Source organism: Symphodus melops (genome assembly GCF_947650265.1).
Source record: "Symphodus melops genome assembly, chromosome: 14".
Classification (NCBI taxonomy): domain Eukaryota; kingdom Metazoa; phylum Chordata; class Actinopteri; order Labriformes; family Labridae; genus Symphodus; species Symphodus melops.
The window spans coordinates 20,944,117-20,971,325 of NC_136704.1; the positions used below are offsets into that span (position 1 = coordinate 20,944,117).

The 27,209-nt window shown below is 39.9% G+C and overlaps 1 protein-coding gene and 1 long non-coding RNA gene across 7 annotated transcripts in view; one reads left to right on the plus strand and one right to left on the minus strand.

The window, feature by feature from the left end:
- The window catches only part of dpp6a (dipeptidyl-peptidase 6a), a 205,729-nt gene that overhangs the window by 81,366 nt on the left and 97,154 nt on the right, over positions 1-27,209 (minus strand). The window contains exon 1 of one of the 6 annotated variants that reach the window (XM_079360890.1): positions 8,532-8,599. The exons of the other annotated variants lie outside the window; for them this stretch is intronic. Within the exon in view, the coding sequence (XP_079217016.1) occupies positions 8,532-8,588 (57 nt within the window). The 5' untranslated portion in view covers positions 8,589-8,599. Of the gene's footprint in view, positions 1-8,531; positions 8,600-27,209 lie in introns of those variants that run through there. 6 annotated transcript variants of the gene reach the window in all.
- Positions 20,236-20,720, plus strand: LOC306834748. Its single transcript, XR_013780535.1, has 2 exons — positions 20,236-20,465; positions 20,569-20,720. It is a non-coding gene; the product is annotated as an uncharacterized lncRNA (long non-coding RNA).

The window sequence follows — 27,209 nt, forward strand, 5'->3', positions numbered from 1 at the left end:
CCTGGAATGGCAATCTCGACAAAGTGTCAACATAACACATTTTGATATCAGCAGAACAAAAGCCAAAATCAGAAACCCCAATCAAGCTTCCTGTGGCGTTTGATGTTCGAAACAAAGTCGGACGCTCATTTGCTGGAACGCTCTGGAATTAAGGCTGCATGCTCGTTTTCCAGAATGAGACGCGCATTAGCTGAAGCATTTGATTCAATTTTGGTTGCCAGTTAAACAAAGGGGACGCATAAGCAACATGGTGACACAATTTACTGGATTAATATTATTTCACCGCCACTCACTTTGTCTGTTTTAATCTATGTGTGTTCTCTTTGCAAAGAGAGGCTGCAGCCACAGCGTCTCCATGGAAACGAGGCTGCCACTGGGTGTTTGGAGTGCACCCAGCAAATGTCATAATGAAAGTCAGTGTATCGGGGATGTGCTTTAAACACCACTGAGGAGACATGTAATGGCTGCCAATATTTTGAGCGTGGAAAATCACAAGAGGGTTGACATTGTCACCTCTGACCAATCCCTTCCACCCAGACTTGTTTTTTTTTTTTTTTTTTACAGCCGGAGGAAGCAGGAGCAGGATGGATGCTAGCTCAGGACAGAGCTGACAACACGCCTGTCAGACTGATGAGAGGGACGCAAGCTTCTCAAGTATAAAGGGGGGGGATATTGCATCAGAGCCGCCTACTTTGATGCTCCCGTCACCTTAATGTGATGAGCTGTCACATTAAAATCCTTGAGTTGGTCAATTCAGGGCACCATCAGTAGTCGTCGGCAGTGAGAATTATTGCAGCCATAACAATAACACTAAAGGTTCGAGGCGATAAATGTCAGCAGGAACACTGGCTGGAAGACCGAGCCAGGCTTTGAGAAGCAAGTTCATTCCTCTAGGCCCGTGCCAGGCGGAGCAGCCAGATGCCAAGATTTGGGTGCAGCCTTTTGCTCCCCGCAGGCTAGTGAGTGGCTTTATGCGCTGCCTCATCCAGTGATCCGCATCAATAAAGGAGGAGGGAAGGAAGGAATTTGTGGACCTTTTGAGTCGTTTTATAAGAAAAAGTAACAACTCAGCAAAGTCTGAAACTTTATTTTTATCCTTTGAAAACCTACTTCCAGGAGGTCTACTTTATTAACATGACCCTGCTTCAATCAAACTGAAATTACAACAGCCAAAGCATTAATTTTAGTGTGCACGCACACAAGAGCTTAGATTTCTGTTTTTAAGGTATTGTGAAGGTATCATTTTTTATTGTTGTTACATTTTCTTACATTTTATTACAAGAGTGGCCTTGGGAGATAATTTTACACATGGACTACATTGATTAAATATAAAAGCTACTATAGCTAAAGCCTCCATTCTTTTTTGTTCGATTTGCAGCCTAGGCTTCTGTCTTATGTCATTAAGTTAAATTATGGGTCAAAATTGTGGTGGAAAAACACAGGTGGGACAGTGGGTGGCATGCCCTGGCAATGGAGGATTGTTAATTGCAAGATCCTGTCTAATTTCATCTTTAAAAAAAAAAAAAACAGCCACAGACGGCAGGATCATAACGAAAAAAAACCATATGTAACTTTTAAGATGTACAGATTGAAAACAAATGTGTATGTAGTACACAGATGGACATTAAAACAAGAAACAAAAACAATGTAGGCACCATATTTTTCTTCCGAATTTCCACTCTGCTCATAAGAATTTGAATATTTCTAAAGTATAATATGCACACAGTTAAAGTGAGAGTCATTTTTCATCTAGCTAAATCTAATGAAAAGCCATTCAAATGAAGGTGCTTTTCATTCATGACACAACTTCAAATATTTTATCCTTTATCATAGTTTATGAACTAACACAAACTCAGAGTCTTGGTTTTTAAGATACTAGGAATAGTATTCACTCAAAAATACTCTTCTACTCTTCTCTTGCAGAGATCAAAGGGTTAAGTAAGACAAGGCTAATGACGTTCCCTGCTCACCTAAGATGTGTGAATCTTTTTGAGCTGTCACACTTCCCCGACTCTGGCACAAACAACCCCGAGCTGCATGTCCAATGAATCTTCAGCACCAGCGTCTGCTAATTCACATCTGAGCCTACAGGCAATTACCTGCTTATCGTTCGTGACTAGCACTCGCTCTTCTGAATGTTTGTCACCGACGTGGAGGTGGCGTAGAGATGACAGCGGGACCCGAGGGGGGCTGTCGGTGGACCTGGCAACGTTCAACGTTTCAATTAGAGGCTCGGCGGAACATGGCGGCTCCTGATCACCTTCTCTGCTTCGAAGCTCTGGGTCCCTAATTACTGTGGGTCGATAAGGGTGGAAAACACAGCTCAAACGGACTGAGCCGAAGCACGGATAGACACACAAGACACAAGGACAAGAAATACAAAGATATGCAAACTCCAATTGATCCACTCCAACTTTGTATAGTTTCAGACACAGATACAGACTGACAAACTCCTGACAGTCAGTGTTTTTTAGACAAAATGATGGGAAGAAGCTCTGGAAGCTAGGTCTGTTAGCAAGTTTGCTAACCAAGTTCTGTAGCCTACTTTTGCAGTAACTCCTAGCTAAGTAGCTACATAAACTTACTCCACTTTAGAATTGAAAGAGAAACTCATTATTTTGTAAATGTTGAGTTTGAAAAGCTAACCAAGCTTTTCACTTCTTTCTAAGCCAAAGTATTTACTGAGTTAAAGTGGGGAAAGCACTCTGAATGCTAGCTTCTCTAGCCATTTTAAGCTTTGCATCCATGATACCTTTAAATACTTAATACCTTTAAATCTTGATTATCAATTGATTACAATTTTATCACGATGAGCCAGTTATGTTTCCCGGCATGTTCTTATCAGCTTTGTAAATTATTTCATGATTAAACTTTCAGAAATAGACGCAAACAGATAACAAGCTCATGAGCTAGGCATCTAACCACGGTCTCACAGATGAAGGGTACTTTTCTTATCAATGCCTTTTTTCCTTAATGCCTCTCCTTTATAAAAAACTTTTTCATTCTCTGACAACAAAGAATGGAAGAGCTAATAGACCAATTAAGCATCCTACATTGTATACATTGTACCTGAAGCCACAGAGACTGAAAATATGTCCATCAAATACCGCTTGCATTTTATCTATGAGAACATTTGTTTGTGTTTTGCCTGAATGCTAATACGAGAGGACTGTTAGCTTAAAATTCTCAGTAAGTTCCCTCATTTATGGAAATGTTACCACTCAGGTTGCTATAGAAAGATAAACAGTAAAATTGGATGTATATGCATATTTTTAGCAGACTTTTGTAGCTTAGAGACACAATTAGAGTACAACAAAGGAAAATGCCTGCTGGAGAAAATGCTGACCTTTTCCTTAAATGAGGCGCCTTTACACATCATTTAGAAAAACTCCTCGTGAGGTGTTTTCACTCAGACAAGCAAGCACAAACGCACACACCTGATGTCTACACCAGCTATTAACGAGATGGAGGACTGGTGTGACATTTAGTTTGACCGTTGCTCCAAACACTGAATATTTATTGCTTTATTAAAGAAACCACCTCCCACACGTTATGAGCCATTACGGCAAAGAACATTTAAATCATGACAACAATCATGATGAATCACAGTGGTGGTTGCATGGCAATCTTCAGCCTAATCTCTACTTCTGAAGCCAGCATCACAAGCATCAATTGTTCATAATTGCCCTTTAGATGAACTATGGCAAAAACATCAGAGGCTTCCATTTCCCCTCTAAATCAATCTCCCATTGCCTCTTATCAGTCAAGGGCACTCTGCAAACACCAGGAATTGGCCTATCATCTATTTGCATTCTAAAAGTGAATTATCTCGCCATTCTTTGCTTTTCCAAACCTATTTTGGCCACACAGCTTATCTAACTTATTAATAAGTGACAACTGACAGGTACGAGACAGTCAGAGGTAAATGACCTGAAACTATACATTCCTTCTCTTCCTCTCTTCTGATTCACCAGAGAAGAAAGAGAAGACGAGATGAAATGTGATTGTGAAATGTGAAATACATTTAATAAATTTGGTTTCAAATTAAAACTCTATTGCCTAAAAGAAAAACTTTTAACTTTTAATAATATATATCTGAAAATAGACATGAGCTCATAGACATGAGCTATACATACCAAATTCATTTTATTTTAGTGAAATTCTGACTTAATAACCATACTATATTCTCATTAGTGGTACACACCAGTCTAGTTAAATGCATTGCAGTTGCAGCAAAGGTAAAAACCTGTGTGACCTGGCCTTTATACTTGCTACACAAGACAGAGCAAATAAGCATTGACTTTGGTCCCAATTCAGGAATTCCTGACAGTTCAACGGTGACCTTGACGCCGGATTTAGCAACATATTGGGCCACTTTGACAATGAATCACCTGTCAAATCAACAATTAATTGGCTCATTACTGATGAGTAAAACTGACATTAAAAAAGCTGATGGACTTGTAAAAAGGAAATGTAGGGAACCAAAACCCCCATCACTGTCTGCACCAATTTGTACTGCATAGCACAGATTGTTTGCGACTTCACATACAAGACCACAAAAATCTAGCAGGTGTTGTGCAGATGATTTCCTTGCCATCCCATTGGGTTTCTGTGCAAGTTGCTATTTTAATTAACATCTGTTTAAGCACTTATCACTCAAGCTACTCATCAGCTGGCCTCTGAGGCAACAGCTCTACCACAGTGAGGTGAACGAAATAAAACACAATTGATTTTAAATTTTTTTTTTTTTAAATGCTTTCACAGAACAAGACTACAAAATTATAAAATACTTAAATATTCTCATCAAGTGTGATCAATTCTGCAATATCAAAACCTTTCCACATCAGGGAAGAAGACATTCTCGTCCAACTTTTTCCACGTCGATATTTTGTTTTGACTTTCAAGTCAGCATCTTCACATTTTATGCTTGACTCTATCAGCTCAGAGCAGACATGCAGGGTTTCAAATAAACAACATTTTATCCATTTTTGACATTAGCACAACCTCGGAAACCTTACTTAGGATTTATATGACACTGAGTGCACTCCGATTTCTAAGAAAAAAAATCATATATTCTAAGAAGCAGCAGTATTAGTTAAAAAGAAAAAAAAACTGCACTGAACAAAATGCTCTTAGGGAGTCGTGCACCTACATAAGTACGAAGAGATTTATTAACTCCAGTTTACTGAAGCTGTCACTAATTAATGTTAGCCTGGTGAGGAAGTAGACAGCCAATAACTTTGGTAGAAAAATGCCAAAAGACCCTGATAGTCACCTGCCAATATATAGAATAAAAGGTTGAAAATAATTACAACAATCACCAATTCAAAAAAAAAAGACAACAGGATGTAAAAGGTTAAAAACAAAACAAAAACACCATTCCTGTTCCGTTCAGGGAGGCTATAAACTCAACCTTAACAGGACATTTAAGTCTAACTTTAAGTCCCCTCCTTTAGCATTCCTTAGACACCAAGCCTTGTCACGTTCAGGAGACACACTGAATGTGAAAAAGCAGTAAGAGGACGATTACTGGACGAGCTGTCCACTAAAGTCTTCCCCATTAAATGTCTGGGGAGCTGTGATGCAGCTGTACTGGGCTCCAAATGGCTATTAAAAGCGACTTGTGAAACCCGGACTCGGAAAATCAAAATCACTCGAGTAATGTGACACTATGTCACTACTCACATCACAGAAATGTATTCCATTTCTGAAATATAAGGGAAGTACCCCCAGATCAGCACATAGTATGGACTGAAAAACACTTTATAGAGATGACAGTCCATATACGACCATTTTGGAAACACTGTAATAAAGCAAAAAAATACAAAATAAAACAGCAACAGAAAAGGTTTTTCAGCTATGTGAGTATATTTGTTAAGCAGTGTCCACACATACAGCATAGTGTAATTATTGTTAAGAAAGGTAAACATGACTTCATCCTGTTTAATTAGACAAAGATAAGTGTATTTTAGAACAAAGGTTTTGTTGTCTTTCAATTGGTCTCGCCTCTGTAAGTTCATTACTGCTCCTCACCCTGACTTGACCTCCCACACCTTGAGAACCTGCAGCCTGTTGCAATAATGAGGGTCAGTGGTGTCTCTCTCTCGCTCTCTCTCTCTCTCTCTCTCTGTCTCTCTCTCTCAGTGGTTCTGTGTGTCGCTGATTACTAGAGGACTGTTGCTGCTGCTATTTGCTATCTCTGGTGAGCTGCCCTCTATCTCCGTCCTCTGTCCCTGGACCATAAGCCCTGCCGGCAGACCATCAATCAGTGGGGCCACAACAGGACCTCACGTAATCACACAGCGCGGGTATGTTTGTGTGTATATTTGTGTGCGTACGCGATGTCATATATGAGCTGGTGTGCATGTGTGCATGTCGATGTTACATTGCTGATTTTACAACCCTATATATGCTCAAAGCAATTTCTCACTTTGCTGGAGCTTCACGCCTCAGGAAGAGCCTCAGACAGCCAGTACTTACTCTTAACTGGAGTTCCAGCATCAGCAGCTCACCGCTCATCTCATCAGAAATTAGATGAAAAAGTCAGTTTGCAGTTTCCAGGTTTTAGAGAGCAATGTTGCTGTAAATTCTTCAAACCAAGTGATTCAATGAAGATGACAAATCCCATGTGCAGCCAATGACCGATTAATCAAAGTAAGTATGTGCAGGTCAAAGTCAATTTTTTACCAGAAGGTCTTACATAGGACGTGCAAAAAGGAAATTTGTATTCAATGTTAAGCTACTGTTTTTTTTCACTTTTCTGTTTAATAATAAAGCTCCAGATAATCTAACAAATTATCTTTGTTATTATTAATACACACAAACATCTTATTGGATTTAATATCAATGATATAGGACAAAACAGAATTACCGCGGTACTTCACTGAAGACACATTTTTATCTGTTTTTGGATTGTCTTTGTCAACGAATTAATCAAGGATTTTTTTTTTCTATTATCAGTCTATATCAAAACTTGATGTAATGGCTTTAACGTTTTGATGAACCAGAACTCCAATATGAGATGTTAAATTGATGATATGCAACAGACGAGGCAGATAATCTTCTCTTTTGAGAATCAGAAACAATCACATTTTTACCAACACTGAAACACCAGCCAGAATCCTATGAGAAATATCAGTCATTCATCAGCAGTTTAGTTTGACTAATTTCTCCTCTGATCATCTGAGCATTGTGCTACATTTCTCGCCTTGTGTTGCACAAGGTTAGACTGGCGGACCTTTGGCTGCGTCTGAGAATGCGGCTGACAGTCTGAGGCTGATTCACAGCGGGAGAAGATTGTCTGTTTGGCAGGATAATGCAAAGTGTCCCTCTCACCTTTTCTGTCATCTTTAGACAGGTGCAGCACACAGGTGGAGGCCACAATGACACATGCCTTCTACAGTTACTTCATGTGTTGATAAGAGCGGCTCGAAAACCAGGAAAAGTTGGCAGTATATAGCCATATTATTGCATTTGAGACTATGCAGCAGGTCCAACACTTAGATACTGAACTGGGGCAGTCACCATGCTTATAAAAAGGTTTAGTGTTTAAGTACAAGGTCCTAAAAACCTTGTAGAACACCCTTTGAAAAATGCAGACCTTTTTCAAGTGATTTGTCCCCTCAATATGAAGAAATTCTACATCGTGACAAAACTGTTCCAACCTTATATTAACACAAACATCAGTCAAAGGATTCCCCCCCGAGAGTGCATGTTTATTGCTTTAGGTGCTACATCATTGTTTATTAAAAAGTTTTGCCAAAAGTTATTTTTCTACTGATTCACAAATTCACATAGATGTTTGATGCCTTCAAACACCCCAAGAAACACTGTCAATGTCTGCACGATATTGATATTTTGGGTTGCTTTTTGGCTCACATTGTCTAACAAATATTTATGGAGCAAGAGGGATACATTTTTGAAAGAATGCTCAAGAATAACAACAACATTATTGTTCCTCTCTGCTATGGTTCAACAGATCCTCTATCAGCACTGGCTGACTGCTGGAGGTCGCAAAGAAAACAAGAAACCCTGCACCACACTCAAACGCAACAGTGTTGTTCAGCCTTCATGGGCTTTTCTGGAGAGGTCATGCGTCTAACACGCATCTTTCGCACAAGATAACGAAATGTTATTAGTGTTGTTATAAAAAAAGAGGGACACATTTCCTGGCAATGATATCTGCAAAATTCAAGTTGGGCTAATTTGCGTGTCCTACACTGCAAGGTGACGCGCACCGGCTGCAAGGGAAAACACAAACTGCTCGTTGTCTCCATGCGCGTTAAGTCACTTCATATTTATCACTGTTTATTAGTGATGATCTTAACAGGCAGACAAATCCTCCAGAATCAGCCACACTTCCATTTTTCTTTCAATGCAAACGTCCGTATACGTATGCATTTAGTCAGTTTTGATTATTGCTGTCAGAAAAAGTCACCGCAGCACTGCATGCAAACACCATTCAGCCAACCAACCAAAGCAGCGCCACACAGGTTCATATGCGAGGACTAGATAACTGAGAGCAAAGCTACCTGTTCTTGCTGGTGAGCCGTTTTCGACGGAGCGTTGCCTTCCTTTGCCGTGGTCATGACTCCCTTTACAGCTGGCAGGCAGGAAGAAGAAGAAGAAGAGGAAGAAAAAAAACGAAACTACAGAAAGGCACGCTGGTGCAGCAAGGATAACAGGCTTGCACAAGAATAAGAGAGGGAATAAAAACGGTCTGAAACGGTCTATTCACTGCACCTGCAGGCTGCGTTTGCAGCGGCCAAGGTGTGAAATAACAAGTGGTGGAAGGACGCGCAGCTCGGGATGAGGAAAAAGGCGAGAGATTCTCAGTGGAAGCGAACAAAAAGAGGAGGTGGAGACAGGAGAGAGAGAGAGAGAGAGAGAGTGAGAGAGAGAGAGAGAGAGAGAGAGAGAGAGAGAGAGAGAGAGAGAGAGAGAGAGAGAGAGAGAGAGGGAGGGGAGCCGCGCATCACTTCTTTAAACGCTTGATGCGGGACTCATTCAATATTCTACAGGCGCGCACTCCGTTCCCACGCGCACACACGCGTTTGGCTTACAAGTCAGCCAGCCGTGTGGATGTCTGTGTCGCGAACATCGTGTGATTGGATATTAATTAAAAATGCATACTGAAATTAAGAACTGAAAATTTAATGCTGGATTCATGAGGAAGATAAGCTCCTTAAATATTCATGTTCAAGCAGAGGGACGATCCAACACTATTTCCAATACATTGGGCTGTAACACGTTTCTGATAAATTATCCTAAACATTGTATATGACACAAGAGATGTCTTTACCATGCAATGTAGAAAACATGGTATATCCTCAGTGACGTCAACAATTGGTTAACTGGAGCATCACGCAGAACTCTTGGCTCTTACGTCCACTCCTATAATGAAAACATTCAGTTATGAAAACACTCCCCTCCATATAGATTATGCCAGTAGGTTAACTAAAGACCATTTTTTGTGTTTGTACACAATGATGACGCACATTTGTGGCCAAACCCTGACTGGTGTCGGAACATTGGCTATGGACAGCTTCACCATCAATTCAAAAAGTTCTGGACCATCCAAGTTTGTCAGCAGAAGACAAGTTGTCCTACGGTGACAAGCTAAACCAACTCAAAAACAAAAATTCATTGCAATACACTGTACGTCTTCCCAGTTCAATATTGATTCACTTGAATGCACTTTGTGCACCTTTTTGTGGTGCGGCTGTGTCTGCTGCTCTTTCATGTCACCATTGTGTCTTAATTATGTTCTAGTAGTATTGCTTTTGTTCTTGTTTTTACCCTGGAAAGCACCTTGTGCACCATTTGGAACTGGAAGGTGCTGTACAAATAAAATTTGATTGATTGATTGATTGAGAAAATCCTGGAATCGTTTGTTTTCTTTTTCCAGTTGTAATGAAGCAGCACACCTGTGGGGATAGAGCATAACACAAGCAAGGATCGAGAGGAGGAAAAAGCTTTGCTCTAACATCTCAAGCCCTCGCATTCAAACCTGTGTGGCGCTGCTTTGGTTGGTTGGCTGAATGGTGTTTGCATGCACTGCTGCAGTGACTTTTTCTGACAGCTTGTGAGAGGAAAATGGTGTGTTAGGGGCAAGAATAAAAACTGATTAATAAATGCAATTTCAATTGCACACAGGTGCTGACAGGCAGCACACAGAGGATAAACACTTAAAAATATGCAGTGTACATATTAACATTAATTTATCTCATCAAAGACAACATTGACAGCTTGAGAGTTTCTAATCAGCGTCAGTACCATCCTAAATAACGGCATCATCAAAATGAAAACCCAGTGTTGATGAAAGACCCGAGTCTTTAGCTTTTCTTAAAGGTGCAAAGGGACTCTGCAGATCGGATTAAGTTTGGTACTTTATACTGTAAGCTTGAGCAACAGACATGTCTAAACTCAATGATAACACATCTGTAGTTTTCAATAATTGGCTCCTGGGAGTCCCCAAAGCTGGAAGTAAACCGCAGAGAAACAGCTCTATTACTTTTACTGTAACTGGAAAGGGTCGATGGAATCCAATGACGGAAAAGAATAAATAATGAGTAAAGCATTTCTAAGCTCGAACACGCCAGTTCCAACCCAATCGAGCAAGTCCACGAAAAACATAAATGAAAGGAATTCAACTAGATTTCAATTGGCACAAATTATTCGTTTTGTGTTGTGTCCAATTAAGGGGCACATAAGTGATAATTCTATGTGGATTTGTTTTTCCACTGGTTTCATTATGGCAGCAATATGGTCATTTGTACGTTATATATCATTCTTTCAGTAATTAGGAACCAAAGTGCTAATGCACTTCTGCATTGCTGCATTCATGAATTGTACATTACAAAGTTTGAATGTACGGTGACATGATTAAATATAACACCCATATTGGTCCTGCAGACAGTAGAACACTCAAGAGTCAATAGCAAAAATGTCTGAAATTATGTTAAAGACAAGAGCGGCTGTAAAAAGTTATGAGCCAGGGGATGAAATGGCTGTAATAAAAAGAGAATTGGTTAGAACTGAGGGGAAAAAAAACTTGCTTTAAATAAAGCTCAGTCAGCCTGACATTTTTTCTCTAAATCTCTGAGACTGAAACATAATTAGAATACTCAGTTTACTGCAGCGGCTATGAAAGGAGCCTCTCATGTTATCTACGTTTCATATTAAGGGGCCGGACTTCTTTCATGGGCTTGTTCAATTACTTCCATCTAAGAAAGTGTTGCACTATCTCTGTTCAACACCACAAGGAAGTGGCTCACTTTGATTTGTCCTGAGATGTACTTAATGTTAATTAATACTTTAGTCTCCAGGTTGACTCTTTCTATTACAGGTTTGCTACAAATGTGCTGTGCTGTTAATTAACATTGGTTGAAAGCTCAGGGAAGTCAATTATTCTGGATTCCCACATGAACATCTGCAGCGTTGCCTCATGTGGACAGCAGAGCGCCATAGGCAGACACAAAGCATATCCCTCACAAATGTAGCCTCACAGGGGGAAAACAAAGACTGGTGGATCATTTTATTGGTCCTATTGAGTGTAAAATATGCAATAAAGCAGGGTATTAAACATGACAACGAGCATAGACGCTTAGCAATATGTATCCAGCGTCATGTCTACTTCTGGCTCCAAAAATCCAAAGATGGTGATGACAAAAATGCCAAACTCAAGGCCTAGAACACGAGTCAATAAAACATGAGGTAATGTCACAGAAGGCAAGTCCACTTCTGACATACCACGGGTCTACTAGATGCTTGCATACAGGTTTCCAGTATAGCTCTCCTATAGGTTTTCTGACTGTGTAGACAAAATAACAAAAAATGACAGTAAATGCACCTCTTCCCAGAATTCAGTGTAAAGTATTCATGTTTTCTTGGGCATTGATGTTCATTTTCAGCGACATAGCTGACAATGTGGCACACGATAAGAAACGTAAAATATATTTTATTCTTTCTTGGACCTTGATGTAAATTTTTTTAATTTTTTATTTATTTATCAGTTTATTGCAATTTCCCACAGTAGCTTAATTCAGCTGATGCGTGCATTGTACATAAAGTGATGTGATGCAAGTAGCTCTTAGCCACTTTCATCTTTTCAAAGTAGCTCTCAGGTGCAGAAAGGTGGGAGACCCCTGTTACATACAATCGTTTGTGTAACTGAAGATTATCGAACAAAAGACGTTCCTCAGATCAACTGGTGGAGGGATTCAATACTAATTTAATGGTCTTCTATTATACAATTCACAACACATCTGCAGTGATGAAACGTGTGTGACTGCACTGTGGTGAAGTTGTGGGTCATGCTCTAACAGATATTAGCATGTCCGTTTCTTCAAACGATTGAGAACGCTTCATCCTCAGGGTATAATCTCTGTGTTTTGATTATCGTTAAATAAAGCTAGCACAGCCAAGTGTTAACGTTAAGAATGAAAGCCCCTTACCCCATTTTCACTACCCCCTTGTGGCTCAAAACTATACAAGAGCTCCTTCACCAGCAACTCTGCCTGTGTTTACCATCAAGAAGATGATGTATGAAAGAGAAAAAGCTCTTCAACAACCAATCAATCAGCTCCAAAGTAATGACGGCCACTCTAGGCCAAAGCCCCATTGGCTTGTGACGGATGCTGTGTGGTCCGACCGCAGCAGCCCAGAACACAATAACCACCTTATTGTGGCTGAGTTACAGAGTGAGCGAACAAACCTCATGTCTCTGATATTGACAAATGGACAGGAGAGTGCTGTGATGAATGAACGCTCCTGTGGGTTCGTTCTGTTTAAACACACATTCCTAGAAAGTCAGGTCAATTAAGTGACTGACAGCCTGGCTGAACAGGAAACAACATTTCACAGCTAATGCTACGCTAGCAGCCAATCACACGACCTTAAAGCAGGTTTTTAACAAATTAAAACAGCATAATCAATACGTGCCATAATCCTCAAATGATGACGCTGATGCATTTTTTTGAGGCACGGATTAAATTTCTTGTAATTACTGGAAGCAAAAATCATGGCCACTGGGTGATTATTAAGTTGATAAAAATAATTGCAACAGTTAGAGAAGCGCCCCCAATTAACCCTGCAAACATAGTACAATAAAGTTGCTTTGATGCAGCCAAGATGTGCACAAAGTGAATGGCTGAGAAAGGTTTCTGACGCTTATATTTTCATGAGCATCTTTTAAAAGACTCACCAAAAAGGCTTCAATCACGAAAAGAAAATAGATGAAATTCAAAAACCAGTGAAGTAGAAACTCTGACAAATACCCCGATAACACTTCTCAGGTTCTTCAAAATGAAAAGAGGTACAAAAAAAAAAAAAAAAAAAAAAAAAAAAAAAAGTGCTGCCTGTCTGAGAAGCACTCCATCAACAACAAAAAAAAAGTAGTTGCACAAATTGAATTTCTGTTTTCTTTCTTCAATTGAATTCTAGAAGCACAAACAAATAGCAAAGTCTGTCCAAGGATTTGATTTTGATTTTGGTAAAGCAAACAGTTGTTTCCTCAGGCGTTCTGGCTGCACAGCTTTTTATTAGAGCTATTTGGTGAAGAAAAGCGTTAAATCCCTGTTAACACCAATGGGTAGGGGAGGTGGGGGATGGGGGGGATCATGCATATCACATGGAAATCTGGAGTGATTTTGATTAAGTCTCTTGTTGAAACTCTAGGAAGTTTGAAAGCAGAGCCCAGCGGAGCAGAATGTCGTGGTATGTTCTGAGAAAAGACGTAAAAGCACATAACTTTTCAATATATGACCAGTTTCAACCAAGAATATTCACTGTCTGAACCAACATTCATAAAATACCCTCCCTGTTTGGTGTTAAGCTTATGCGTGCACACAAAATGCGTCCCAACACACCCATTTGTGCAGAAACCTTAAATAATGTATTTTCTGAGTTATAGCCAGCTCCACTCTTGCAGAACATATTCTGTCATTGCATTTGGCCAAAGCCATCTATCAGAGTTACATTATGTCCTATATCAGAGCCTTCAGTGCAGACAGTCTCCAGTGTGCGGGATAGCCAGGGGAACAAGTGTAATGGGATGTTTCAAAAACAAAAAGTTGTTCAGCTCCAAAGCAGCCCGTAACTTGTTTTGACTAAATACTAAAAGGAGGTATCCATTTCCTTCTGTGCTGTGGTGTTATTTCTTGGAAAGTACATTTTGAAACAGACAAGTCTTGTACAGTGTATGATGGAAGAAGCTCGCCCACAAAATCAGACCAATATCTCCCCAGGGAGAGGTCGAGGATGGATAAGTGATTACTCCGGTGTTGACACAGAGGAAGACCAAAGGTTTGGGGATTCACACTCCGAGACTCTGCTTCCCAGCTGGAGGTGCACCGCAGGACAGGAAGCCTCAATTTCTTCCGCTCTTATTTGTCTGACACAAGATGACGAGCATTGGGATATTGGAGGGGGGAAAAAAAGTAATTGCTTTTCCATCTCCCTCCTCCAGCTCCCTCTTCCTGTGAATACTCGATGTGAGGTCCTTACATAAATACAGCTCTGACCCATCATCCTGACAGAGAGGGGATGCATCGGGATGCACTCTCTCTTCTCGCTTGCATACAGCACTTTATGCCAGGTGTGACTCATCAGTCTTCACACCACTCAGCCATGAAATGTCAACAGAGCCAGATTGCAAAACCATGGCAGCGTTTTTAGCATCAGGGTTGATGTGTGCTGGTGTGTTACGGCTTTGCCAGATGCTTTAATTATTGGCCAATGCAGAGTTCCTCTCCAGTATAAAGAAGATTTTATTATTCATGTTTTAAAAATGTTTATACTTGGACTGAATAATGTGATATGGTTTGATTTTTCCCTTTTAGCAGAGCAAACCAAAGAAATGCATCCAAATACAAGCTAAGCATCTCGCAAAAAGCTAAGCTAATACTGTTCTCTCATTCCTGCAACTTAAAACCCAGATTCTAAGCATAATACTGCATGTTTTCCTGGTCCAAATAGAGGTTAAAATAAGTAGAAATGAGATACAAAAACACTCTTGGCTGAAATTTGGCTAGCAGTGACAAACCTAACCACTTTCTGTTTGCACCCCACTGATGTTGATTATACTACTTATTAGAAGAGGAGGAATGAAGGGGCTGTGATGATCTATGGCAATGACAAACTCAACCAAGAAGGAGGGATTACTCCCCATGGACTTAAATCAGCCTTCTTAAAACCCATCGAAACCAGTGATGTAGCCCCCTGCTGGTCATTAACAGAATGCAGGTTTAAAATAAAGATGTACGTCCACTTCCTATTTACAGTCTTTGAAGAAAGACTCTTTATTCCATTACTTTTCTTCTAGGCCCTGAATAATACAAGAGGTTTTATGAAATTTATTGGACTATTGCAGATAAACGTCTTTAGACCAATAGGCTACACAATATCCTATTTTAGGCTGCATCAGAGGCCCCTCATGTTCTGGTATCAGTATAAGAACAACTGCACACAATTATCTGTGTACAGTTCATCCATCCAGATGGAGACCTGCACTGAAAGTCAAAAAGTAGAGACAGAAGGGATTGGGTCATTTTCTTCGACTATACTTTTAGTATGTAGGCCGAAAACCTAAAGTTTTCATTGCAGTATTGACAAACTGCATGAATGCAGACACACTATGAGGGCTTTTAGTTAAAAGCATCAAGTGTTGATTCTGCTCCTGGTGCTCACTCCCTTTTCTCTGCCAGAGCTAATAAATGCTAATGACATATTCGAAACAGGTGTCACATCGGGCAACATCTTGTTTTTAAAAGGCTCTGTTGTCATGACAACAGTGGTTGCCTCATGCATTTAATGGGGTTTGTTTCAGGTTTGCTTTAAGTCACTGCTCTGCATTGCATAATAAGCTCCAAAAACTGATTGGACTGTGAATAGCTTTTGTGAAATATAATCTTCAGGCCTATTATGGGAACAAACCTGAATACATCAATGATGGAGGAGATAAACGACTTAGTATGCAGCACATACACGCCCAAAAAAGAAGCTTTAAAAAAAACAAAAACAAATCGATCAAAGGACCCATGACAAATACTAACGTCTCACACTCTCTGTGAGATGATGCCAAGTGGCTGATTTGGCATCATATCACTCCTTCAAGGTCTAACACTTCCTGCTAGAATAATAGCAGTCTTCCAAACAGCCCCTGCTAACACATTTAAGGTGCCTCGCTAAAAGGTTCTGTGTACTGTTGCACATTTCAGCACCATGCTAAGAAAAAAAAAAGAAAAAAAGTCTGCACCCGATACTGATCCCAGACACCATCAAAAAGCCTGACTGAACTGAAATAGATTTCAGCACCACTTAATGGACAGCTCCAACAGTGCATTCATCGCCACAAACACCACTCCTTTCAGCCAGAGAGAGGGAACCTGGAGGGAAAAGTAGAAGCACAATGGACTGAGAAAGTGATGGGAGACGGAGTGGAGTCAGGAGAAAATGATCCTAAATGGGCATCCCATGTCATCAGGGTGCAATCATTATTATTATAAATGGACACAGCTGGTGAGCATTGAGCTTCCTATGACAGTTCTTTTTAAATAATGTCACATCATGATACTTAATTGTGGTGCTGAGGAGCTATTATCTAGTCTACAGGCTGACAGTTTTACTGGAGGTGAAGAAGCAAGCAATTAAGAGAAAAATGTATATTTTTGTACTTAATGATTCTTCAATTTTGCGGTTACATTACATAACCAGGCTTTTACTGGTTTAAGCAGCATATTCAAATTGAATATTAACTGGTACATTAGAGGAAAAGCAAATGGAAACGTGTTTGACTTTGAAGTAAAGATACACGTCCATTTGTGCAGAAACCAATTATAATACTAAGGTTTGAACTTGACTTACTTACAGATTCTAACCACAGTGAAGCTGTCACTAAAATGGAAAACTGAGATCTTTTTTTTTACAGGGATCCAGAGAGCAACAGAAGATGACGAAGTCTGTACCCTCACTCGTCACGATATAGTGCCGATAAAGTGAATACGCCAATTTATAGTGGTGTCAGAATTCTGATAATCCTACCCTATGAAGTCTACTCATTGTATCCCACAATGCATTGTAAAAAGCAGTGTACAACCGATGGTCACTAGCCAAGCCATTTGGACAGAGCCTTGTGGGGACTTGTGGACAACAGAACAGGGAGGAGTACAAAGGAGAAATCCGGCCTGCATATTATCCCATGTCTCGAGATAAAACTTAGATACACTTTAAAAATCTTTCTACTGTTAGTTTACACCATGGCTCAAAGACAAACTTTTTTTTCCCGATCATTTTGTATGTTCAGCACATGTTGAAAAATTGACTTTGACAAATGCATGCAATTTATAGTAATGTATCATATTATATTGTATTGCTAACAGGTGGAATATTTCTATTGTGGAGTTCAAAGTAGTAAGTACAGTGTGTGCAATAGCTTAAATGTAATTGTACCATATTGTGTTGTAGAACTTTCTTTTGCATACTTTGAGTTGGTACAATAACTAGTTTAAACGTATCCCATGAAAAGGGCACACAAAGGCTAAAAATGCTCCTTATTTTCTCGAAGAAGAGTCATCTGTATTAAACCCCAGCTGCAGAGGTTGAGCTGCAGCTGCTGCGTGTTGCTCCCCTCAGTCTGCACACCGTGATAAATCACAAGTTGGGAGAACATTTGTCACAGTGGGCCACATGTCCTTTCATCACACAGGTCCCCCTCCCGTTCCTTCTCCCTCACTCACTCAGTCCCACTCCTTCAACCTCCATGGTAGCTCCATTCCTCACAGAAAAGCTTTGTTGTGAATTTGTCACTGCCTGGGCCTATATGCTGTGTTAGCCATGCCCTTGGGTTTCTGATGGAGGCCACTACTGCATGGTGGTACTGAGATAGCAGCAGAGCTTTAGTGGGGGGGGGGGCTCTCTAACCCAGGCGGAAGAAGAATAGCCGATTATAGGGTGATGTTTTTCGACAGGTGGGATTCTGTAGCCACTGGGGAAATTTGAATACAGAAACTTTACGGACATACGTCACACTGATGTGCTGTTTCAGGTGTGTATGGAGGGCTAAAGCACTGCAAAGAGATGTATGAAACATTGTGCAAGAGTGAATCCTGAAGATGATGCCCAGAGAGGAAAACGCAGTAATTGGATATTCTTTTACAGGCCCTGGTACTCGTATTCTTCTTGACACATTCAGCATGAAGCACATCTAACAAAAAGCCATCCTCACTGTGATAAACAGCACGTCACGTTATGTTACTTCACAATAGAACAGCAGTGGGGCAACACACCAGGAGGGAGGAGAGTAAAACAAAGTATAATGTTGATCTTTTTTGTGGCCAGCTTTTTACAGAAAGCTGCAAGTACTTGACCTTGTTTCTGAAATGAATAATAATCTTTGTGACAGACAAAATTTAAACACACAACGTGAAAGAGACCATCAGTCACAAGACTGATTATTTCTCGACATGAATTTTCAAAGCCTGAAACACTGATGGGGGTATTAGCCTGCAAGCTGCCAAAAGAGACTTTTTTCACATCTCCAACAACTCCATCAGCAAAGAGCGAAATCCACTCATTTATCCACGTGGGGGCGCCAAAATCGACACAACCCAAAAGTTTCTCACGTGAGCTTTAATCATTTTTTAAAAGCAATTAATCTGAATACTAAATGTTTGGTTTCCGATTGTTTCATTCTTTGTTGAAGTTTTTAAAAATATTTAGAAGAATACGTAATATCAGTAATAATCCTGAATCATACAACATTTGCTCTCTACCTATAAGCAGTATTTTTTTTAACAGAAAACCCACCCCTGCTTTCCTTTAATAGTCAAATGTATTTATGAATGTATTCATCATTAATAATCTTTAGACACCCTTCCCACTGCAGACTTTTCATGTATTTTAATATAATATAGAAACAATCAGTCTGTTGCTGATGGTCTTGTTTGCCTTTGTTGGTCATAACAAGGCATCTGTTTAAATTTCAGTCTGTTTCATAACCAGCTAAAAGACCTCACAGGAGCTTTAACTCTGACATATCATTCATTTGTTTTACGTATGTGGTTGTGATTTATATTTCTTATATACCAGCTGCTCCAAATGGCCCCTTGTGGGAATAATACATTTGTTTAAAGTCCATTCAGTGGAGTAAAGCTGGTTATATCTGCATCCAAGACTCCAAACAGATCTATAATATTACAGTTAAATGTGAATGGCTTCATCTGGAGCTTTGAAGGCGGGACAAATGGTCCTAGATCACAAGCTGGTTTCAAAGGTAATTATAGAAGTAGAAGTATTCCAGATACGTGGCTTATACCCGTTGAGTATTGTTTTGTGTGAGGAAGAGGCGAGATCATTTTGAAATATTAAAGGTGAAGATTGCCAGCAGGGGGATACCTTCTCGAAGCAGGCAATAAAATTACTCATTAAAACTTCATCTCTCCTAAGACAGAAGATAAGCAACGTGGTGAGGATGGTGGATGCTGAAAAAAGACAAACTGACTTACCTCGATGTGGATGATTCATTATCAAACACGACCTTTATCGAGCTTTTCTGACTCACTGTCAAAAGCCTTGAATATTAGTTATGATGTACATTCAATGACGAGGATTTTTTACCTGAATAGAGTTGATTATATAGTGTAAAAAGTGAAGAATGTGTGTCCACGGATGTACATAGAATGGGTCTTAAATTAGATGTCCAGCACTGAAAAGCCTTCGACACAAAATATTAACGCTGAACTGAGAGCTAACAGAAAACCAAAATACAGAGAAGGGAATAATCAAGGTCAAACATAGTTTCAGTAAAGACACAAAAAAACAAACTTTCAACAAACAAACACATACATAGTGATTTTAATAGATGAACATGTGAAACAGACTATTGAGTTCCTGTCAACAGACTTCCAAGTAAATGGAGAAAAAATGGAAACAAAGAGCAAGGCTGTATAAAAATGGATGTAATCTCAGCGATGTCACCCATCGGTTTCTGAAGAGGTCCAACAATGGCGGTGGGCGCCATGATGGGAAAACTGATTCTACCTAACTTTTGATCGATCTCAAAAGAAAAAAGGTTCCTCATTAGAGGAAGTTCAGGTTATCTGAGAACAACCAACCAGATGTTTCATAATGCATTGCATAAAAAAAAACAGCAACATATGTGCATCATAGTAATTTTGCTACTTGCACTATTGCACACTACCTCACTTTAACTTTGTATTTTTAATCTGCACTCTGTCTATATTGTTAATACTGTAATTTATCTACCTCATAGAAATTTGCTATTTGCACTATTGCACACTACCTCACTTTTAACTTCGTATTTTAATCTGCACTCTGTTTATATTGTTAATACTGTAATTTATCTACCTCATAGTAATTTATCCACATTCTACCTCAAAGCGAAACACTCACAAGTGCCTTGTCTGTCGATTGTCTGTTGTTCGTTATTTGTTGTCCAAATGTCTTTAGTTAAGTTATTTGTTGTCTGTTGTTCGTTATTTGTTGTCCAAATGTCTTTAGTTAAGTTATTTGTTGTCTGTTGTTCGTTATTTGTTGTCCAAATGTCTTTAGTTAAGTTATTTGTTGTACAGTATTGCTAGTTTTTTTCTTTAGTGCTCTTTTATGCACTGCAGGTTTGCACTGGGGGGGGGGAATGCAATTTCATCTGTGCTGTATGTTTAACATGTGGCATATTTGACAAATAAAGAACCTTGAACCTTGAACCTTGATCTACAAATCCAGCCTGAAATGTATTGAAGTCAATCAATTTACATTGCTGATGTTAAATCAACCTGATGATGCCAAAGAAATGTTCTTTAAATTGATTTACTTATTTCAATAATAATTTAAGTAAACACAACATGTCTATAATAGACCGCCATTCTCAATGGAGGTTGTTTTTGATTCAGAACAAGAATGAGTGAAAGCAAATACTAATTAGAAAACAAATCCTCAGTGTAAATAAGTCTCAAATTAGCATTTAATGAACTTTACTCATGCATTCATGAGTTGGCGGTGCTATGGACTGCTCGATAAAATCTTTGTGGAGTAACATTTGCTTGGATTATTAATTGCTGTAAAGTTGTCCAACACAAACACGAACATAATGACCTGTCTTGTTTTTAGCAGGAGAGAACACAGGGTAAGTGGCAAAGGAGAGAGGAACACTGACTGCCAGGAGCCATCTCTCTCTCGCTCTCTCTCTCTCTCTCTCTCTCTCTCTCTCTCTCTCTCTCTCTGGCTCTGGAAGTCTTCCGATCAAATAACAGGCCAGCTGCTCAATTGCCTGGGGTGGAGGACTTGACCTTCCTTCTCTTCCCCGGCAAGGGACACAAGCTGCAGGGAGGGTTGGCCAGGGCAAAAAACCTGCCTAACTCATTTACTTGAAACACATTTGTGAGCAAATGTATTCAAAGACTAATATTAGGCCTGGCAGGCAGGGCTCTGTGGGCTGAAGGGTGAGGAAGCTTAGGACAGGAAGAAAGTGTGACATCAGGAGGTGGAATAAATGAAAGACAGATAAGAGGGAGGAAAAGAAGGCGGTAATGGCAAATGGAGCAAAGTCATGGACAGACTTTCCAATAAGGATAAAGGTATTTTACGGTCCCACACAGAGCTCATGAAAAATAAATGAAGCAGATGGAGCTTTGCTTTGTTTTCCAAACTTCCCCTTAATCCAGGCAATAGTGGACTTCCATCTTTCTAGGCCAACTGTGAATGTATGAGTGCAGCGTTTAGGCTAGATAAACTACTTTAAAAAACAAAACACATCGAGGAAGCTTTTCCACAAGGTCCTTCACCCCGGCTGCAGGAAACTTCCTCATTAATGCTACCTATGTGACCAATGATGTTGGCAATAAAGCTTGGCTTGCCAGTGGTATTCATCCCAAATGTGTTGGACTGGGTTAAGGTCAGGCTTGGAGCTGACACATTAAGTTCTTCCATGCCAAACTGGGGAAAAAACAATACTTTGTGTAAGCCAATACCAAGTACCAACCCTAGTTCAGTATGATAAGAATGCAAATTCTTATAACAGATACTGAAGCCTGAAACATTGAATTCCAAACACTGACTACATTTTTTTTTTTTTAGTATTTTCTAGTGCATCATTGCGTTGTATGCTGTTTTGAAGAAGAGGGAAAAAGTGAATTTCTTGGGGCTAAATATATTTGTGGTATAACATCAGTGCATTGACATATTGAATGCATTGAATATCTGCCGCCAATACCTAAAAATGTCCACTCTTTTAACTCTACTTTTTGTGAACCAGTACGTCCTTTCAGAAACTCCGCTGGCAGCACAGTGCAGCTCGCCATCTTAAAACGATTTACGTAAAATTGACCCTGTTGCTTGAGAATTGCTTTGCATTTTTGGGCTGCTCTAGTGTGTGTCGGGGCTGCTGACCAAATGACACAGTCCTGTTCACTCATCACAGTTTGTCAGGTCTGAGCTTTCAGATGGAAATAAAAACCACCAGTCATCAATCAGAAAGTAGTATTTGAAACTAAAATGACAACTTCAGCCGCATTTGGACAGCTCTGCCGGCCGTCTGAGGAGAATGACAGGCTGGAAATACCAATGCACAGCTCGTGTCAGTGAGTAAGGTGTGCTTCTGGGGGGGCGATGGTGCACTCAGACTGTCAAATCAAAGGGAAATCAAAACAGTGCATGGTCGGTTGATCAAAGTGTCAATGAGGACCTGTGAGACTCCACCGCCACTTGCTGAGCAGAAATACAAGCTGTTGGAAGGAAGACGCAGCCATCTGGGGAGGAAAGACAAGCTTTCAGATAAATGCTTCCTGCAGAAAGTACAGAATAATGGCAGGGGAGGAGATAAAAGAGATTACACTGTACTGTATTATTTATCACATGAAGGGTGAAGCTGGAGTGTTTTCATTCAATTGTATTCGTACACTGTCGAGGTATTTTCTGCAGCAAAATAATTTGGTCAAAAAACAATCAGTAGGAAAAACATCTGAAAATATTTGCTTTTAGCTCCAGCTCCAGCAGTGGAATTCAACTTCAAATACATCGTGGCTCAATGCCTCACCTACAACCGCATCTTCAAATCCAAAGAGAGAGCAGCCAGCGAGATGATGATCATGTGAACGTGAGCAGCATCATCTTCAAGAGACAAGCGCTCCAATGTAGTTAAATGTGAATGAATTCCAAACCAGCCTAACAATGTCAATGGCGCTGCTCAACCAAAGCCTTTAAATGAAGGGACAGACTACAAGGAGACTGTAAACACCTAAAGTGGCATCAAAGTGAGAATGAAAAAAACAAGCAAAAGAGATATAAGCAACAAAGTGATTGAAAAGAGATGTAAAAAATACAACAAAGATATTCATACAACCACAAAGAAACTGTAAACTACATCCAAAACAACCATGAATTGACAACAAATCCAAACATCTGGGATCAAAACATTTAAAAAGAAAAAGTAGACAAAAGCTCCTTCAAAGGGATCAAACATCACAGCAAAGAGGTTAAAAACAAAGAGACACAAAACCACTTGACTGCACGAATACAAAGAGGCACAGCTGTCTCTTAACAGGCAGAAAACAACCACAAGTGACTACAAAGAGACACCTAACAGTTACACAGACACTCGAGACTAACACAAGAGATCACTTCTTCAAAGCCACATTTTAACCACAAAGCGACATTGATGGAGTATAAAGAGAAGACTAATGACACACCACAGAACCATGAAGATACTGGGAACAACTACACAGAGATGTGAAACATATAATACATCTGCAAGGTACATAAAACAGATTAAAATTGAACAAATACAAAACAGTCTATAGACACTATAAGAGAGACAATAATAGAGACAAATGGGAAGCGGAAAAAAACTAGTGTTAAGAACCAAATATGTTCTTAACGCTTATATTAAAGATTCAAGGGAATTGGTTTGAGTGAAAAAGCCTTTAACTGGTAATACATGGACGAACTTCTCGTTTGCCAAATTTTAAAGTTTTGAATTGGTTCATTGAGGCTTCCTTTGCTTCCTTTAATTGTGTGTGTCAAAGTGGGCGAAGTTTCAGATCACGAGGTAAACGTGTGTTGAAATAATCTCAGGATAAATCTGCAGAGTGTGCTAAATGGTTAGTTCTACTAATCATGGGATTGTTCTCCGAAATGAAAAGCTTCATGAGATGGCTTTTAAGCCTCTATGATAGATAGATGGATGGATGGATGGATGGATAGATGTATAGATGGATAGATGGATAGATTGATTGATAGATTGATTGATTGAAGCATGTAAGGAAGTGAAGGTCTTTACATAGGTTTCCCTTCTCCCAGCACTGGAGAGAAGCACTACCCTGGCAGCTCGTTCTACCCCAGAAAGTCTTCCAGAGTTTGTTAATTGGACGAAAGTGGCCACGTTGGGAAGAGGGTCTATCGATACTGTATGTGAGAGTTTTAGCTTCAAGTCATGCAAAGCTACCCTAGTGGCGTTACAGACTGAAAAGATGAAAGTTAAAATGGGTACAGAATAGGATCTGAATACAAATGACTTCATGGAACACTTCTAAATCATTTAGGTGTCTCAGACTTTGAGGGTTCCAGTTCGATTAAAAAAAAAAAAAAATGAAAGAAAGAAAGAGACAAAATTATGTCTATAAGCTTCAGTGTCTTGTTCTTATAAAGAATGGTTATGGGATCCTTTTATACGTCTGTGCACAGGGAATTATTATCTCATAATTTGTACATTGCAACAAATGGATGCCATTTACATTCCAGAGTATTAGCATAATCATGTTCAGACATACAAACCACACTTTTCCCAAGCCTGGTTGGCAAGACTTTCTTTATGATTGCCTGGCCAACCACAATGTTTCATTGACGTAATTATGAAAATACCATTTGGCAGCTGGGATCAAGAACAAATCATCGTTTTTTGGGGGGGTTTTTTGCAATTGAAGAACAGATTATCAGGAGCAAACAGGCAGAATTTCCATGTTGATTCAGTGCCATTGAAGAGAACGGAAGTCCTCCTCCCCTACCTCTGTTACTCTTCCCATCAAATGGATGCAAAGCTACACCGGGAGAGCAATAATTAGCAGCCATACAGAGAGTGCATAATGGCGTTGTAGGGAGGCTTCGAGCCAATTGTACATATTATTCCCTGGGTGCTCAGGGTGCAGCTGTGCAAGGGGATCAGAGGGGAGATAGATTCCTAGAATAAACAGCAGCAGTGGATAAGCTCTCAGATGACAACTGATGCTTTGTGCGCACACTTCTTAGAATAACGCACAGGTAAAAATGCCCTCCTTTTTGCCACTGCAATAACGTGATAACATATGGATGCAGGCAAAAGATAAATGAAGAAAAGAAAATCCAGTAAGAATCTGTCCATCATAAGGCTTTAATTTCTCTTGAGACAGCATGAAAGAGAGCATCAAATCCGTCAGACTTGTCTCAGTTTTTTCATTTTCCGTAGAAGCATTCAACAGTGAGTCATGCATCCTGTTTTAATCGGGGGAGCTCTCCGAATCGGCAGCCCCCAATCCCCCCTTCATTCGATCTCTTTGAGGTCGTCTTCTTATCACCTCTCAGCAGTTTCATGAAGAGGCCTTTACAGCTGTTGGCCTTCACTAATTTCTCTGTTATCTGCTGGAGCACAGTCAGCAGACCGGATCTAACACCTTTTGTACACGCATGCACACATATCCTCACTGGGATTTGGACCACAATAGCAGCCTGTCAACAAATCAGCACACTAATGGTCTTTTATTAAATATGAATTGTTATGGGATTATGGAGGTTGCTCTTGGACCCAAGCAACATTAACACAAAGTAGAACACTTATTTTCAACAGTTCAAATGATTGTTTTTTTTTTAAAGATGTCTTAATGAAATATCTCATCGCAACTTCTCCTAAAGACCCTGAAGGCAACTCTCTTAAATCAGCTTTCAACTATGATTATATGGGTCTTTGGTGAACAACATTTCTGCCAATGTTTGAATGTTTTGGCTTTTCGAAAATCTCAAGTTTTCATCTGGGCCATTTCACTGTGTAAAAGAGGGAGGGCTTGTTGGCTAAATGTAACTTCCTTCAATCAATTGGTCTTTGGCAACATATGTTTGGACCCATAGACGGAATGTAAAGGCAGATTTAATCTCAGTTGCTTCACCTGATGAATTCTGAAGATGACTTTAAAGCCGCCGCTAGCCACAATAAGCATCCCTGTCAGATAAGCCACAGCCTCTATTACAGATAACCTTAATCCTTCATAGAATTTTTGGACACACAATTTTTTTTTTTGTAACAGGCTGTAAACACGTTTATTATCGCTGTCATATTGGGCTTTTTTTAATGAGTGTGTACAGTATGTGACTTGCAGGACTTTTGCAGCCAATGCCGTGTGGGTATTTAAGGAACAGCCATTTTACAACTCTGCTTTTGAGTTTACCGCTTTGAGTTACCGCTTGTTGACCTCTCACTGGACTTGACTTCTTCCCTCCTAGCAATCCAGACAGTGTAATTACACGTGTATTAGTCAGTATTGCTTATTTCTTAATCAAAAGTTCTGCATTACATTGTTAAATTCTTCCCAATTTCAGCAACACTGGCTGTGCTCATTGAAACAGTTAACATGAAGAATAAAAAGGCGGAGCCTGTTGTTTGTCTATGTTCCACTGTCTTCCCCCACAACTGATAGGAGATACATCAGGGCCCACTCGTGGATATGGCTTTATTTTGGCTCTGACTAAATTTGAACACTGGAATCTTTTGCACTTGTTGGAATCCAAAAGCTATCTTAACGAGGCCCCTCAAGCATTGGGTCAACAAAGCAAAGGTTCTTAGCGGACAGTTATTTTAAGAAAAGCCAATATGTGGACTGACATAAAAAACACAGGGCACAAAAGCTCAATCAGAGGCTGGAGTATCTCTGGGCTTGAACAAAAATTAGTCCAAAGCAAACCCCAACAGAGCTTCGAAGCAAACACTCGTTTCACCCCAGAGGACGCTGGCATTCGATGACAGATCTCCGACACTAACATGGGGAGCCAGTGGAGTTCGATCCAAAACCACGGCCAAATACTCAGTGGCTTCAGCCGAGACCAGGACAGACTGCGTTATTTACCAAGCTCTGCTGAAGTCCCATCCCTTAATATTGCTCCCATCAAAACACCATGTAACCATTGTAAACTCAACACTTTGGAGCTCTGTTGGCGGCCCTGTCCAACAATGTGTT